Raw genomic sequence first — 17,694 nt, 5'->3', positions numbered from 1 at the left:
CCTCCTCTCTATCTCTGGTCCAGCCTTTCACCGTCCGTAGTTGATGGCTCTGCAATTTTCTCCTCTACCTATTTTCTAGTCATCCAAATTCAGCGAAGGGAAGTATCGATTGGTTCGTTGGCCTACAAACACTAGACTTAATGAAGGTGGACAATTGCGACTAATTATAGACAGAGATGGTGGTACAACTACTGGTTGCCTTGGGTGATAAACGTGCAATTTTGTGTGAGATTGCGTGCATATTATGTAAAATTGCCAAACTTCAATTTTGAAGGCACGCATATGGTGGTCAAAGTTTTTTGAGACTTTTAATGTCCTGCATTTTAAAAACTTTCTGAGGAATTTTAAATATCGTTCAGTTTATTTGGAAATTATTTGTAATGTGTTAATAAAGTAAATTTTTGTCGAGTAATAGAATACACCAAATTTCAGGCACAGTTTTCTTAACATTCTAAATTCAACTTAATTGATCATGACCAATCAGCAATGTTGCACTCATTATTAATCGTCTGTACTTCATGCACTTATATATATTACTTTTTACTTAAAATTAGTTTTCATTTTAAAGTACAAATCGATATTTTTTCCGTTACTGTTATTACTATATTAATTAAACCGTTTATAACAGTCATCCACTACAACAATACAATCTTAGTTTTGAACGTGGAATACCAAATTGTCAATTATTAGTTCATCTCTGACATGAACATAATTTTATATTGAACAAGCAAATTTCTTTAACATCCCTCGCTAAAAAAAAAAGCAGCACTAGTATTTTTACAGTGAGGGTGTTTCAAATGTTATTCACCTGATGACAGCGTTGCTAAACATGTACATGTCGTTGCTTTACTAGGCGGATAATTTGAATTATTTTCTTCGAAACAAAGAGGTTTATAGGTTCCCTCAAAACAGGCTACTGGTTACAACAAAATTAATACCTTCTTTTAGATTATGTAGATTGAGAAATGGTCCAACATGCAACGCAAATTGTCATCATTAATGAACAAGCTGTACAATATAATGCGATCTTCATTTGCTTTAAGCTTCGGCCAAATTATTTTGAGAACCGTTCGACAAAGAAAAACATAGTAAAGCTCCTGTTCATAATTTGCATATGGGTCATTCCTTGAACAAGGGTACCAAAGCGTGACATTGTTTTATGTTTGGATGCAAAATATTTTCTTCTTACATGACGAAGAACATGGTTTCACGTGTAAACATGGACACCGTTCCTGTTACACGTGAAATTGGTGACTTTTTGTGCCACATTTCTGTTTGTTTTCATCGAAAATATCTAAAATTCATATATGATATAAAGCAGTGAAGATACTCGTGTCTGTTATGAACATTTGGATTTTCAATGGCAGGCATAAGAAATATAGCGCAAATAAATTTCTAGTTTCATGTGGGGAAACCATGGTGTCCCCCCCCCCCCAAAAAAAAATGTCCGTTACAGTGTGAAACAAAAATCTTGTTTTTTGGCCATATATCTGTTAGCTTTCTTCGAAAATTCTTTGAATTCCATAAGCTAATAAATGACACCTATTATTCTTTAATATTCAGACATGTTTAGATGGATATATTGCACAAAACAGTGATTATTTCCTTATTAAGAGCTTGGTTTCCCCATTACACTTGAAACCAGTAACTTGTATGCACCATATAATCTTAAGTAATTCATTCAAATGTCTCAATTTCTTTTAGTATGTAGTCATACCAATTAGTTTATGAATTAAAGGAATTTCAAACTTTTTTATTGTAATCATGCAGGATATTTATGACCAAAAACGACAGTGAATTCACGTGTAATGGGGATACGAAATTTGGTGTTCCCGTTACACGTGAAGAATGTTTTTCATCATATATGAAAAAGATAAATTTGATTTTTACGATTCGTGTTTTGAGTGACAAGGACAAACCATTACCACATACTGAAACTGCAAAGATTGCAGAAAATACTTTATGTACAAAGTTATGCATATAAAATTGGTAGTAGCCTTATTTATGAAAATACCCATATTATGCATAATATCTCTATTAATAAAATAACTTGGCTTAATTGTTAAAAGTCACTAATTCATTCATAGTACATGATTCTTTCTTATCTTCTTTTTAGTGCTTTTGTTGACGGACAAAAAGTCACCCCCGATAAGAATTGCATGCTTCAGTGTCCCCCCCCCCCCCGCCACACGCACCCTATATTTCAATATATTTCAATCCCACTTAACGTACTGTGCTACATTCCGAGATGTTAAAACTGGAGAGGACACTCCAGTTTAACGTCCAGTTCTTTTTCATGAAGTTGGAGAGAATGATTTGTTTTTCATTCTTTGAAAATATAATTACGTGATAAGATCGTAATATTTCAGGTAATTGTATGTTTTTACTTATACATATTTGTTGTTTAGGGCTCCTAATTTGAATTGAGATGTCTTAGCCTCTTTTTGATGGTTGGTGGGTAATCATCAAGTGATGCAAAAGAGTACTTAAATCGTCGTTCATAGAAAAAAATGTGTCATGTTGTTAAACATATTGTTAAATACCTGAGGTTGCTACGCAACAACTTTTGTTTACTTTTTGAGAACATACGTTTTCCATCAAACACTGAATTTTGTTTAAAAATATTGTTTTTATGAAAACGACAAAAGCATGTCTGCCAAATAAGTTGCTAATAATTACACAAAAACGCACGAAATTGCACGATTGTAAACAAATAAAGCATTATTGCACAAACAAAAAGGCGTTCTCAATCAAGTGGCAAGTTATTTCATTCACGGACTTGATTTATATTGTATTTTATTATATTTGTTTATTTGTTTTTTAATTATTGTTCATCAAATAACAATAATATGTCTGTCAGAGCAGAAAGTTGCTGACAATAACACAAAAATTGAACGAAACGACACCTAACCTAAGGCTTGACTGACTGAAAACAGACAAACAAAGTGTTCTTGCACAAACCTCGTCCTTTTTTGAGAACTCAAGCATATAACTCCAGTGCGTGTTGATGTCGATGTCGAGTCTCTGCCGTGGCGGTTCATTATCTATATCGATTTTTTTTTTCAAGTTCATCATTGTCGACGTCGAGGACGAATTGTGCAATGTGTTGCAATATTTCTCGACAATTCCCAATAATTAGGCCTTGGGACAATTTGTTAACAGATGCCACGTACGCGGGCTGTGCGAGTTCGTATAATAATATTGCAAGATATTGCAATGAAAGAAAAAAACAGCAATTTCTATATTGGCCTTTTATGGGGGTTTCTTCGTATTATGTAAGCACGCATTTCAGTGTGTTTTTTCTTGTTAGATAAACACGTTGCTACAGAAGACAGCTCTTGACAGCCGCTGTTCGTTTGTGTGTGTGGTTTTTTTTTACATTTATAGGCCTATTTAAATCAGTTTCATAATTTTAATACTGTATTGTTTTCTGAAGATTTAAAACAATATATACAATAAGTTGTTACACCTTCAAACTCGGATATCAGATAATATGAATCACAATGGCATGTTACAATTATTCGTCCAATCCAATACGAAGGTCATCCATTGCAACAAGTGTCACACCTTCCACAAAAGACATGAACTGGTTCCCGTTACCAGTACTTACGTCGTGATGTAAAAACCGGATGAAAAGGTACCAGGACATTTAAGCATTCAAAATCGATAATACCAACGTATTGCAATTAATAAATGATCGATATTCTGCATAAATACTTTAATTTTAAACACGGATTAATATACTGCTCATTCCGTGTGAAGCGAGAAATCAGAACACGCAAAGAAGAAAAAGAACGAAGCGAAAGATAAGATATCATTAGAGAAAACTCTTCCTGTTTACTTCAACTTGCTACAAGCTGTACCCTATAGGATTTATAGAGGAAACTTAGGAAAAAGATGGGTAAGTGTTTTCATTAAATATATTTAAATTGTTCACTTTAATGGATGATTTCACACACAGCTGGATATACAAATTATTATTATTAATACAAAGGAATTGAATACAAAGATTTGCATCGATTTGGAATTTGCGTCAGAAATTCAGACGAAACCACGTTATTTGTAATAATAATAATAAGAGCCGTTTAATTTCTCAAAGTCTAACGTTCCCTCATCCGTGTTTGAAAACCGTTATTTTAACACATTTTATATAACTTTAAAACACCAACGTGCCAGATAAAACAAATTTGACAAAGATGTTTTTTAGCCGCTTGTGTTAATCAATACTAGTCTTGATTCCAGGTTTCATCCAGTTATCTCTCCTGGTTCTGATCTTCACAGTCAATCTTCAGAATGGTACGTGGACCATTATTAGAATCTTCATATTCCGTGTCATTAATGTTAACAACAACTCCCACTTTCACGCCAGAGAGAAGGCTCATTAATGACCATATCTTCTTTCGTGTACCCCATTTTGATGACATTGACTTTTTGGTCATCATAGGGGATGTTTTTTTTCTGAAAAGCGACCCCGCTGTTTTCATCTGTAAAATAGGGACATCCAACCAGTTGTGAAGTGTTGATGGTTATTCCTCAACGAGGAATAAACGGCAGAATGTCACCGAGAATGACCAGTAGGGTATCCAGTCGGCCTTTAGAGGAATTTGTATGCCAAACTGGTGGAAAATATTACGCAGAAAATTGAGAATTTTTGAAGCATGCGGGTCTTTTACAATAACTTTTCCATCAGATACATCAATCTATATGTATCATTGATTAAAATTCGTGGCCAAAATCGATAGCCACAACCAAAAACTGCATCTTAAGACTGTAACCGTTTTTTTTCTCTCCCTTTATTTAGTATCCGCTGAGAAGTGCGTGCATTGCATTCACCTAGACTTCACTCCAAGTCCTCCGCCAGGATTTCCCAACATCTACCGTAATGCACACTGCAAGAAGTACAGCCCAGCAGTCCTGGCTGCCAATAGTCACGACTGCCCGGATGATGGCAAAGACTACGTGTGTGGAGCCATAATGGGCAATTATACATTTGATGTTCCGTCTGGTAATGTGGCTGTTTAGTCTTTTGAGATGTCCTTCCCGTCCACCCATCACAATCTGTAGGATCCTGACGAATTTTCAGCTCCTATATTTTTAAATGAAAAATATACCTCTGCAACTCTCTGAAAAAAAAACACAGGGCTTTTACAAACATGTCCAGTCTGTGAGTGGACTTATTCCAAACCTTGGATTATCGATTCTGATAAGCATGGGAACCGGGCAGACTGCAAAAAGAGAATTTGTTGGGCGTTAAATAATTCAACTTAATTTGCAGACTAATTATTCTGGCACAAAACATTAAACGTCGGCTCACTGGTTTTCTTTCGCTAGCTGTCTCAATCAAAAGTGAAAACAATTCAGAAATTCTATTTTTCGGGTGAAAAACAACACAGCTAAACAAGAACTCATTTCCCCATTTACTGGAAGTGAAAGGGCCAAGTTACCATATATTTGGACTATTGTTAAGATACTCAATTTCGTTAGCTCTGGAGAGGAAGTGTTATTAAGAGAGAACATTATGTAATATGATCAAGATCGAGCTCACAATGTAAGCACTCTCTCAATCACCAAACGCAAATAAGCGTTCAACACTGACATTTTTTTTTTACGGAGGGGGGGGGGGTCGGACCTACAGTTTTACTGTTTGAGAAATTAACATTGATGGTGCCAGAGGTGCCGGCCTGTAGTTCACTTTGTTCATGACTGACTGAGATGACTCACTGACTGACGTCACACGTTTGTAATTTAGACGTGCTTAAATTAAGTATCATTTTGAACCAAAAGCGTGTAAACGGTTTACTCGTATTACGACAATCCACTAAATCCGGCCCAATGTGAAGGCCACTAGCAATTGGAAAAAACACTTCTAAATTTTGAATGGATTGAATTGATTTTGTGCCCTTTGGGATATGCATCTTTCTTGCATTGTCTTCTTATTATATCATAGAGCAATTACACACTTTGACATTACAGTTCTGCTGTGTCTTAATGTGTCTTCCCTTCATTATAGTGGGTATCACGACCGTAGATGCAATGCTGCGTCGCTGTGTAGTCCAACCACAAGGCCTAACTGACCTCGACTCAGGCAAGGCGATCTGCCTGAAGGGAAACACGCTGGATAAGGCCACCAATGATATCCAGTTGGTTGGAGCCACCGAAGAATTCGGGGACATGACCAAATTTGATGGACAGGTAGGAATATCAATTAATCCATGACGTCTCACGGGTTGCTATGTCAACGACGCGTGATGGTTACACAAAATAGGAGACAGTGCACCCCCCCCCCCCCAAAAAAAAGAAAGATGCACTGGCATTCGATTACAAGATCAAACTTGTTTACATCAATGTTTAAAATTTGTAAAAACTTGCAAACGAATTATAAAAATAGGAAACTTTCCAACGAAAGAAAACGAAAGCGGCATAAAACTCGCAGAATTATCAGTGACACATTCGTTGTTGCACATACCGTGACTTTTCATTGAAAAAGCGGTCAACATTGACATTATGGCCAACTTCTCCGGAAAGTTGCTCAGTCTTAAGATAAATTCTCATAATTATTTTTGTCGCCCTGTAGGTTTGCTACTGTAGCGGTCATAACTGCAACACAGCCAGCACGATCGGACACAATGCCTACTTAGTCAGCATCCTGGTGGCAACAATCGCCGCTGCATTGAACATGTATTAGACGACGTTGGTGGCGCTGTTGTTCAATGATCCACAAAAGGTTCAAGGCAACCGTACGGCAGTTGCAACGCAAGTAACCGTTGCACTACTAGGAGTGACTACATTCTGGACACATTATGGCTTTTCGTATGTCAGTTCATAGGACAACTCAATAGAAAACACGCTGGATTATGTATTCACGATCGAATACATGAATTTTTTCCCCCCCTGATAAAAGTTATTGCAACTTTCTCTTACAAAACGTCTTATGACCGTGAGACTTTAAAAAATTGTCTTTATTTTTGTCCCAAAATTTGAACATTCAAATTCCAGGAATAGGATCATGACTTTCTCGTTCAAGTGTTCGATTCATACTAAGGAAGTAATAGGGTACGGACGTGGATGTTAATTTTAAAAATCTTGTAAAAAATAAAATAAGGAATATTACCAAGCTATATTTCAGTTAGATGACATAATCACCATATATTTTCTTTCCCTTTTAATTTTTGAGATCTTTTAATTTTAAATCAATTGGCTAGATTCGGGGAGTTGATCATCATAACAAATTCCAGTGACTTGAAGAATTGCTTCTGTCTCAATACAATCATGTTCAATGACAAAAATTGTTCTTCAACTGACCTCGATTAATGTATTATTGGGACTAGTTTGTTTATAGTCAAAGTAAGAATAACGCGTATATTGTACTAACAATGGTGGAGGAGATAACGGAAAGGACAATCAGTGTGACAACAAAACTCAGTGCAATAATCAGTCAATCTAATCTGTAATTCTGCATCACTGTACTTATTTTCAGTTAGTTGGTTTGATATGATTGCCATTGTCAGTCAATTTCCTTGCACGGTAAGATTTTGGGCCAAGAGTTTCATTCTAAATAATTTATTTGTCAGTTCGTATCTTTTTTCTTTTGTAAAATAAACTGGATCAATTTTGCTTGGGGAAACAGAAAAACGGTATATCATTGTAATTAACATCGGCTCAACCTTGATAATTTCGTCTTCAAGTTCGGCTTCAGGACTCAGGAGATTTTTGGACCTTTTCGGGAGCTGATTTTGGCTCAAAATCGGTTCCTGTTCTGCTTCAGGAACGCAGCTAAAATTTAGAGTATTTTCGTTCACTTTAGACATAAAAAAGGCTTAAACATGTGACATACACACTTCCGTTTAAAAAAATGGCCCGCGATAGGAGGTTGCACATAGTTTACCCTGTGCATCCATCAGCCAGCTACCTTATAATCCAAACACCTCCGTCAAACTTTTACAAAACTCCTGGCGTCGGTTTTTTGTGTACTTTACCACGCCCCCAGCCACGCCCTAGGCCACGCCCTAGGCCACACCCAAACCAAACATCACCCCATTCATCCATTTTTTAAGGCTATTATGCTTTATGCATCTTAATAGGTCAATGTGGGACATCTATATTAACATTTATGAGTTTTTTGTTTGTTTTAACTGTGGAAATACCGTATGTATTGATAAAATATCAATAAACAAACAACATAAATAATCAAAAAATTTCCCAACCCTGAGAAGGCGTCATAGTTCATATTCTTCAAAAGTATGGCCTCCTTGATAAGAAATATTCCCCCACCCCCCTAAAAACAAAAAAAACCTAATGTCATGGTGCGCTGCGGACTACTTAGACCCAAACCGCTGGAGATGAGGCCGTGGTTTGAAAACTCTCAAAGTACGGGACCGCTCTGCAGTATGTACTGCCCTCTATCGACGACTAATCTTAACAATCCAAGATGGCAGCCTGCATGAACGATTTAACAACGCAAAGAGCTGCTGAAGAAACAGTTGCAAACGAAGAAATAACGAAAGTTTGTGAATTGTAAGGAACAGTTTTTAAAACTTAACATTGTCTTTTACCATTGGCATTTATTTACGGCACTAACATAACACTTAAACAAGGATTTTAGGGAACATCTTTTCGAGGTTAAGTATGCGCATGGTGGGTAGGAAGCTCGCACAGACTAGAGAGCGCCCTCACCTGCTCACAGTACACGCTGTATGTCACATACAGCATGTACTGTGAGCAGGTGATGTGTCTTCCTATACCTCTTTAATCACGTCTTGGGATGATACGCCTGATACTGAGTGTACGTTTTCAAAACAAACTTGTACTTTCAGTTATCCTTACCTTTTTACCCCGTTCCTATATAAGGTAATAAAAGACTCACCAAAACAGCTGACTAAATGACACTCAAAAGGGACATTCTGATAATTCTTGACACGTTTGAACAGTTAACTTTAGTTTAAGTTTAACTTTAACTTATTTAACTTTATTTCCAATTCCAAACAACAAAATGAACAAAATATATACAGAGAGTATGGATAACATTGTAAATAATTATGTAGTGAAACAAATTCAATAATTAGACGGACAATTAAGTATGGAAATGGAGGGGGTCCATAAGAAGTACAGCTTGTCGAGTATGGGCGCCCTAAATTAAGGGATTTAGAAGGGACCCAAGCTACACCCAACACAATAGGATGAACATAGACATAACTAAATGTAACATATTCAGATAAACAATAGACTGACAATAGAGAAATATGAATGCATAAACTTAGAATAATAGACACAATGATATACAGGTGAATCAATAAAGGAACTATATAAAACATAATGACAAGGCATTAAACAAGAAGTCAAAATAGGTATCATAGAATCAGTTAAGTGTAATGAGCAGGTAAATCAAACGACTTGAAAATAGTAATGAACGGGTAAATGTGAATGAGGAAATAGATTTAGTCGAGATACAAACAGGCAAGTAAAAAATAATAGGGTGTAAGTGAGGAAAGCCAAGGATTAAGAACATAATGGCATTAAGACACATTGTAGTTATTAAGAATATGACGGTTGAACTTACTTTTAAAATGACTGAGGGAACAAACAATATGAATGGATCTATCTACAGAATTCCAGAGTTTAGGACCTGCAGTTGGCAATGACACCGTCTTGAATATCAGCAGGTTTAATTTTGTGGAATGAGGATCAGGGCCTTGATATATGAGGGAAATTAAGGGGTAAAAAACGAGGATGAGGAAAAACAGACACAAAAAACAAGATGGCAAACTGCAAAAAAGGTAGGAAACTAGGAAAGTCACATTTTCTTTGAAAGTGCTTTCAAAATTACAACTAACATGAGTTTATCTGAAGAAAAAAGTCACTTTGGTACTGGACATTCATCTGCAAAAGTCAGTTTTGAACAGATGTCTAATCCGACCGTACCTGCCACAGTGCACCGTGGTGGGCCATGCATAGACTTGTTACTGCACTTCCATCATGACATCTTTGGCGGCGCGGCGGGAACCAGTCATCGCTGCCCTGAGCATTTCGCACGTGCTACATGTTTTCATATCGTCACCGCGACATTGAATTGCGAAATAGTTATTGCGAAGCGAATTGTAAAAACAACAGAGGTTTCTTCTAAGAACATAGCGAATATAAGTAGGCAAACAAATAAATACAAACATTTTGAGGCAAAATGGTTGTTGAGACGTACATGTGAAGACAGAAAAGACAACAGGATTTCTTTTAATTTGTTGTTTCATTTATAATTATATATTTTTTTGACTTGCCGATAACATTTTTAAGGTCACAGCCTAAAAATACATGTAGGGTCGGTCGGGTAACCGAAAGCAGAACTATTTTTTTTATTGGCCTAACTTTAAAGCAATAGCCAATGAAATATCCAGATGTGTAATGTAGAGTTCAATGGGCAGGTCCCCTAACATTGCATTCTTTGGTGTTGTTCATCACTCAAACCCAACCCATTTTGGTTATTGTACATCAAAATAAACAGAGTGAATTTTGCCTGGTTTAAGATATCTTGTCTTTACGTGGATGGATTGTTCCTTAGATTTGCAAAGTTACAGGGAAGATGTTGAATTTTCAACTTACTTGTTTTCTCCATCAAACCTATCCCAGAAACTTACCATAAAACGCTCTCTGTTTTATTAGCTGTCATCAATACTGATTGGCCTAATAATAATGTGTCTAAATGTCTTGAAGATTTATTTTCATCTTTTTTCTAGATGTCTCAAGGAGTCCTCCAAATACAAATGTCCTCGTTGCAGCATATTCTACTGCTCCCTGTCATGTTATCAGGGTGGGAAGCATGCCGGTTGCTCAGAAAAGTTTTACAAAAACAACTTCATGGAAGTGATGAAAAACAAAAAGGGGAGGTATGTCATATTCTTACTAAGGATGTGATTTTGCATTTAATTTTGTAAATGTTTAGCTTGAACATTTAAATGTTCTAATTAATGTTTAACCATTTCACAAGTATTTAACCATTTCACGAATACAGTTTGTCTGCAATCATAGACGGGCATGATTGGCATAATAGATCAACAATGGTTGACATAATAAATAGCAGGCACTCTAGCTATCATTGAAAACTTAACAATTTAACCACATTTATTCCCCGAATGTCATCAAGTATTGCAGTGCTTCTAAGGTTTTATGAAGTAAAATAGGTTTGAAAACATCAATTGATATTTGTGTTATGTTTGTTTAACTGAAAGGAAGATCACGTGAATGAAGCCTCTCCCTTTTTTATAATTCAGGTTTCGTTTAAACAATTTGCACACTTTGTAAATGGATATAAAATGTTTTTTAATTGAAATGTTTAAACGTGTAAATGTCACATCATACTTCTTACAAGTGAAATGCGCTCACCACATTCATTAGGTCATTGCTGATATCAAGTGAATTTTATGAAAGCAAATTGATTATTTAAATACTTGTTTCCTTAAAATCTGTGTTGTAGTCGAGCCCATCACAAGCCCATCACCAGTCCTTCAGTCTCAAGTCACATGCTATTGACATGAACCGTGAATCAAGCGTTCCTTTGTTGGTTTTCATCCCTCTATGATTTGTGAATGGACTTAAGATGTACTTGTGATTGCCTTGTGACAAACTTAACTACTACATATACATTGATTATAATGCAATCAAACAATGAGTTTCTTTTGACTGATAGTAATGGCATATAGTGCATGTACAATAATTATCTGCAAGTGACTGCCAAAGAACTACTCAATTATCAAAATTTATTCATACAATCCTATGTTTCAGTGAAGAAGATCGTAAGAAGATGCTTGAGATTCTACAGAGAGTTGATGCTGAATACAAACCTCTGTTTGATGAGGAAGGGGCGGAGATTAATGAAGAAGAGGAGGAGGAGGATGAAGCTACTGAGACATTGGCAGAGAGAATGGCAGGACTAGATCTAGGTACTAGGATCGGTTAAAATAACAGCAATATTTTGCATGATGGAATTTTATGTTGGGAAGAGTATACAGTGATAATGACATTCTTATAGTGAAGGGCATAACACAGTATTGAATTATAATAGCAATTGAAAACACACAGCATATTTCCCGTGGATACAAAGCACTAAATTTGTAGAATCTTCCCTCTCAATCCTGTCTTACCTACCGCCTTGCCTAACTACCTCCCTGCTTACCTCCCTTCTTATTACCAGTCTGCTTACCTCCCTGCTTACCAGCCTGCTTATCTCCCTGCTCACCTCCCTGCTTACCAGACTGCTTACCTCCCTGCTTACCTCCTTGCTTACCTCCCTGCTTACCTCCCTGCTTACCTCCCTACTTATCAGTCTGCTTGCCTCCCTGCTTACCAGCCTGCTTACCTCCCTGCTTACCTCCCTGCTTACCACTCTGCTTCCGTTTCTGCTTGTTCCCTTGCCTGATTGGCTACCTCTCTCTGTACCCTGTTTGCTGACCCACATTCCTGCCTACAACCCTTACTCCACTGGGCATGGATATCTCCGTCTCACAATCAATTGGATTATTTCTCCACTATTTTGAGACATGCCTTACAATGGTGATTTAGTCAGGATTTGTCATAAGTGTAATTACTGAGGATTTTCCCTTATATTTGTTGATGAGTAAATTTAGAATCAATTCTGAATAGAATCAGAATTCCTGGATTGGACTGAAATCTTTTCTCAATTTGAAGGAGGTACCCAAGTCTATTCTCCTGACCCACCTCCTGTATTGATTACCTACCTCCCTGCCTCCCACTTGCCTATTTGCCTTTCTGCTTTCCAAGTCTTGACTTGTCCGCCTCCCTGCCCACCAGCCTTCCTCCAGACTTACCTACATATCATCAGGTGCACCACAAAGTGACACATCGTCTATGGCCTTTGTGCTCATGATAGGTCACTTCATGGTGCGACTGACTATGTATTCCCTATCCTGATTACCACTCTGCCATTCCACATCCCCTTGCCTCCTCCCCAACCACCGACTTTATCATCTGTCAGTAGTTTGACTTTGACAGTCCTTTCTTATTTGCTGTATATTCTTGGACAGACAAGGATACTGATGTGATCTGGGAGCGACTGACTGAGAGAGAGAAGAGAGAGTTTGAGTCAGTGTTGCATGCAGGCAGACTGGGCAACTTGGTGCCCATCTGGAAGGCATGGTGGGAACAACATGTAAGTCATCAAAATGCATCTCTGTCAATACAATGTGATGCACAGTTCCATTCAAGTAACTCTATGAAAGGGTTACTGTACAGATTGAGCGTGAAATTTATTCACTTAATTGGAAGGAATTAAAACAGTGCACTCTGATAATTTTAATCAAAATATCGGCTTGTCAGTTATAGTGGACATAAATTTGAGCCATTATTATCAGCTCACAGTGCACAATGAGTGAAGAGCTTTTCTAAAGCTGAATTTCAGGTAAGAACGCTGAAAATACTTGTTGCCAACTTTTTCCATTCATCACCATTGCAATTTGTCTTATAAAATGTTTAATGTAAGTAGAGTCTGTGCTGATAGGAAACAACTAAATTTTTAAAGCATATATCTGGAGACACACAGAAACACTTGACCGCCGTCCAACACCGGAATGCAGTATATAATTCATGTTATCGTTACTCATCTTTATATTTTTTTTCTGAAATAGGACCAAAGCTTAGTCAAAGAAATCGGAATTGACCCATCACCCCCCACTCTACCTCAGTCAACTCCGCCCCCAGAAAAGCCCAAAGAACCATCATACGCTGATGAGATTGAAGTAGATTTGGCCAAAATGGCCAAAGATTTGGGTTTGAATGATGAAGACACGACTGAAGAAGAGATTTCGAGGGAAGTATCGACTACATGCGATTGTCCTCCTATTCTCAAGACGATTCCAAAATTGAGTGATTTGCTACGAAACAAGAAACCGTCAGAGTGTGTGATGTACAATCTACTGAATGTCCTGTATCCTTTACTTTATTTAATTGTTCTATATATTTTATATTTCAACAGTGATTACATTTTTCTAAGATTTCAACGACTGACATTCATCACAGATGACCATCTTGCTGAAAAGAAAAAAAAGAAGTGTCTTACATTTCATAAACCCCTCACTTGTGGATTTTTTCATAGCAATATTAGTTTTGAGCAAGGTCAATAACATGTGTGGCGCTTCAGAAATCTTGCAGAACTTCACCAAAACAATTCTCATTTCAGCCACAAGGGGCTCTGTATGCACAGAGATAATAAGCTGTTGCATTAAAATATGAAAGATAAAGAAACCTCTTCACAACTTGTTGTTTTTCTGAAGTAATCTGATCAGCTACAGCTATGCATGTGTAGTCAGATTCTACAATGGAACACACAACGACTTACCAGTACAAGTGGCTCAGGTACAATGTTATATTTTGGGGTGGACATATACATGTCCAGATTTCTGTTGGAATGCAAGGAAATCTGTTAAATTTAGGCACAGGGATTTGTTATTTATAACTGAAAGGAAGTACACCTCTCCAAACTTGAGACATTTTTCACATAGAATAATGCTGTTTGATGAGTTTGAATGGGTGTGTCCAAGTTGGACTGAGCAAGATCAAGTGGTCACAAGTTGAATGCATTATTTGGGGCCGGACAACTTACTCGTTGGCCCTCTTGCTCGCCTGTTCTGCCTCATTTTAATTTTTGCAGCTTCTTTAAGTCATAACGGCTGAAGATTGTTTTGGTATTTCCTTTACTATCATCATTTACCTCCGTTTTGTGTCCGTCTACAATTGGTAGTCTATGAGAAAATCATTGTAGATAATTAATTGGCAACAGTACACTCATGTTGGTGACGATGACAAACCGTGTCAATTCAGACTTTAATCACACTAATTGGGGTAATAATTCAGGTAGTGTATAGTGTTCAGACCACCCAACTATGAAGGTAAATTCCTTGTATCTTTCCACAGAACCTACTTGAAGTGTCAGCCACACTGAGTGACAATGCAAACTACAATGGAACGGAAGAATCCCTGGCAAGTGCACTACACAATGCATCAAAGGTGGGCATACATTTGTACATTGTATAGTTTTATTGCTATGCAAACAGCATTTTCATCATTATATGAGATTCCTGGAGTAAAGGACTCCATGCATTAGAACCCCCCCCCCCCCCCATTCGGTTCCAAATAAGAGTAGTTTCACGTTTTAAGTTAGTGTCACGGTTTGACTGATGCTCACAGAGCAAAGAGTTTGTGTGCGCATTTAGGATTCAATCAATCGCTGTTACTTTGCACCGTACTCATGCTAATTGGTGTACAGACGCAATGTGTCCCTCCCTTGAGAGCAGTCACATGCTGAGAGTCTATAGCAAAACAGTTCAGATCCCATATAGTTCTAATATCATGGGCAGTTGGGAGTTTCATTTATAGAATTTGCCAACCACCCTAAAATGTAAGTGACCCGGCATACTCGGGGAAGGGTTTGTTGTATACATGGTAAACTTAAAAAGGTTATGGCCTGAACAAAAATGGAACCTCTTTATGTTTTAAACCCAAGAGATACATCAATCGTAACTACAATCACTGTTATTTTGTATGCGTATAAAACACACCACCTATTGTTAGAATATGCACTTGAAGTGCAGTCATATTTGAAAGTAACAGGTGTTTAACAAAGCCTTGTAATATTTGTCCGTGTTTTCATTCTTTTTCTAGTCGCTGTCAACTAGCAACACGTTCTCCACCTCCATTCTTCAAGACGTGGTCCACATTCTCCTCGGAGCAGCATCTGATGCACCAATCAGTTACGTCCAATCAGCTCTATCAGACTTACATCAATTATTGGGAGCAGCAAGAAAACAGCTAGTCAAAAGTAAGCCTATAAAGTGTTTTCATGTTAGTAATTCTCTTAGCAATTACAAGACAGCTGTTTCATGTTTGTAAGAAGCAGCATCTGATGCATTGATCCTTTATGAAAAAAAAATACTTGTCAAAGGTATGTTAGTAGATGGCTATTTCATGTTTGTATTAGTCCAAGGAATATCTGGCGGCTATTTTATGTTCATCTTAATCGGGAAGTAAGATCTGATGTTCCCTACGCCTGCTTTCTCATCAATTGTTTGGAGCAGCCAAAGTGGATTAGAGGTTTGCATTGTCTAAGATGAACTCTTCATAATTTGTTTCCATAGAATCCAAGAAGTCCCCAATCAACGGGGATGCAGAAGACCCCAAGCAATCAAAGGCTGGTCCATCAGAGAGCAAGTCACTGCTTCCAAAGACTTGCTTCAATTGCCAGAAGAAACTAGAGTTCTTTCTGGCTTGGTTAACAGACAATCAAGACAAGCCTAGAATCCTGCTGCTTAAAGTGGACGCCATGTACAGTAAGTGACCTGCTTATCTAGGATTTGGCATATGTTCAATTTCAAATACTCAGATAATTGTTTTGAGTTCAAGTATGGTCAGTGTATACTGACATAGCAAATAATTTTTATTGCGTTAATTTTCATCACATTTGTTTCCATCCATTTTTTTTCTAAAGCTTTGAAATTGAGAAAACTGAATAAGTTCCAGAATTCAAACATCAACATTATTTTTTTTTTTTTGTGCAATTTAAGAAAGCATTTTGTTTGTTAGTCTTTCATCAAGAGATTTCATTCCCCTTGGATGACAAAATATTTTTTCTAACGTGACTTTTCATGACTTGGTTTTTTCTAGGATCAAGAAGATTGTTGGATGAGCAGCACAGTGCAACCAAGTCAACTCTTGAGAAGCAATGGGGCGGAACAAAACCACCGGCAAAAACAAAAGCAAAACACACACTTATAGAGGAACTCAGCTGAGTGGTTCTTTTAAGAGTTGGACTTGTTTCTGTCATAAACTTGATGTCATGTTTGTAGTGAGCTAGACTCAGCCTACCCAATCAATGAACAGAAATCTTAAGATTGGAGGTCTTAATACGGGCATATCTAGATGGATCTGGTCGAGGCAAACAGGGGCTGTGTGAAGCTTTGATGGCTTCTGTATCTCAGATGGGAAACAAGATAGGAAACAATCATCTCTACATGCTGCTAGTATGCAATGTGCAGAAACATGATAAAATGGCTTTTTGAAAGCATCTTTTTCCCTGTCTTGGCCATTTCATCAGTTACAATTTGCAAGGATTTCTGGCAAAATGAGAAGGAACTGGGCACATGCCACAGTGGAGAAAAAGGGGAAAAAACAAATACGGAGATTTGTTTCAATTTTCAGATTTATTGATATATATTGATAGTATAAGAATTGTGGAATAATTTTTTTTTATAGGGAAAAACCAAAAGGCATCTTTCTTTTTTCACGAATACAAAACTCGAAACATTGAAGGCCTTTTTCTCAGTATTTTATTTTTTGACGGGTTGATAAATACAAATTTTTAGCAGTCGTATTAAACTTGTCAACAGGATGTCCAATTAAAATGTACAGCAAACATTTTGTTCTGTCCCAATACCCACAAATCCTCATTTCCACCTCTGCCTAATTCCATCTTATTTTGCCAGAACGCCTCATATTTCATTTATTCGTTTCACGCCAGATTATCTTTGTGTTTCTTTTTCTTTTCTTTTTTATTTGTTCACTTTGACCACTAGTTTTTAGTGGTAAACAAAAAGAGCACTTTTATAAAGAGGTTCTGCTTATAAAGAGCAAATTCTGAGGTCCCAAATCTCAGGTTCTTTTTGTGTTTCTTTGTTTTGCTGTCCTTTTATAACAACATTC

General features: G+C 37.1%; 2 protein-coding genes across 2 annotated transcripts; both read left to right on the top strand.

The window, feature by feature from the left end:
- Positions 1-4,555: 4,555 nt before the first annotated feature.
- On the top strand, positions 4,556-8,022 carry LOC119735329. Its single transcript, XM_038209027.1, has 4 exons — positions 4,556-4,574; positions 4,802-5,005; positions 6,011-6,192; positions 6,575-8,022. The coding sequence occupies exons 1-4, from the start codon at positions 4,556-4,558 to the stop codon at positions 6,683-6,685; spliced, it is 516 nt and encodes a 171-aa protein (XP_038064955.1). The 3' UTR covers positions 6,686-8,022.
- Positions 8,023-8,404: 382 nt separating this feature from the next.
- On the top strand, positions 8,405-17,097 carry LOC119735727 (zinc finger HIT domain-containing protein 2-like). The gene is made up of 10 exons (XM_038209627.1): positions 8,405-8,514; positions 10,725-10,874; positions 11,770-11,927; positions 13,029-13,153; positions 13,629-13,927; positions 14,286-14,355; positions 14,914-15,006; positions 15,661-15,817; positions 16,134-16,325; positions 16,660-17,097. Exons 1-10 carry the CDS (start codon positions 8,429-8,431, stop codon positions 16,782-16,784), a joined length of 1,455 nt encoding a protein of 484 aa, XP_038065555.1. The 5' UTR covers positions 8,405-8,428; the 3' UTR covers positions 16,785-17,097.
- The last annotated feature ends 597 nt before the right edge of the window (positions 17,098-17,694 follow it).

This window comes from Patiria miniata, unplaced genomic scaffold (assembly GCF_015706575.1).
Source record: "Patiria miniata isolate m_02_andy unplaced genomic scaffold, ASM1570657v1 HiC_scaffold_29, whole genome shotgun sequence".
Lineage (NCBI taxonomy): Eukaryota > Metazoa > Echinodermata > Asteroidea > Valvatida > Asterinidae > Patiria > Patiria miniata.
Note: the sequence above shows the minus strand (reverse complement) of the source record. Positions and strands in the feature narration are given on the sequence as shown.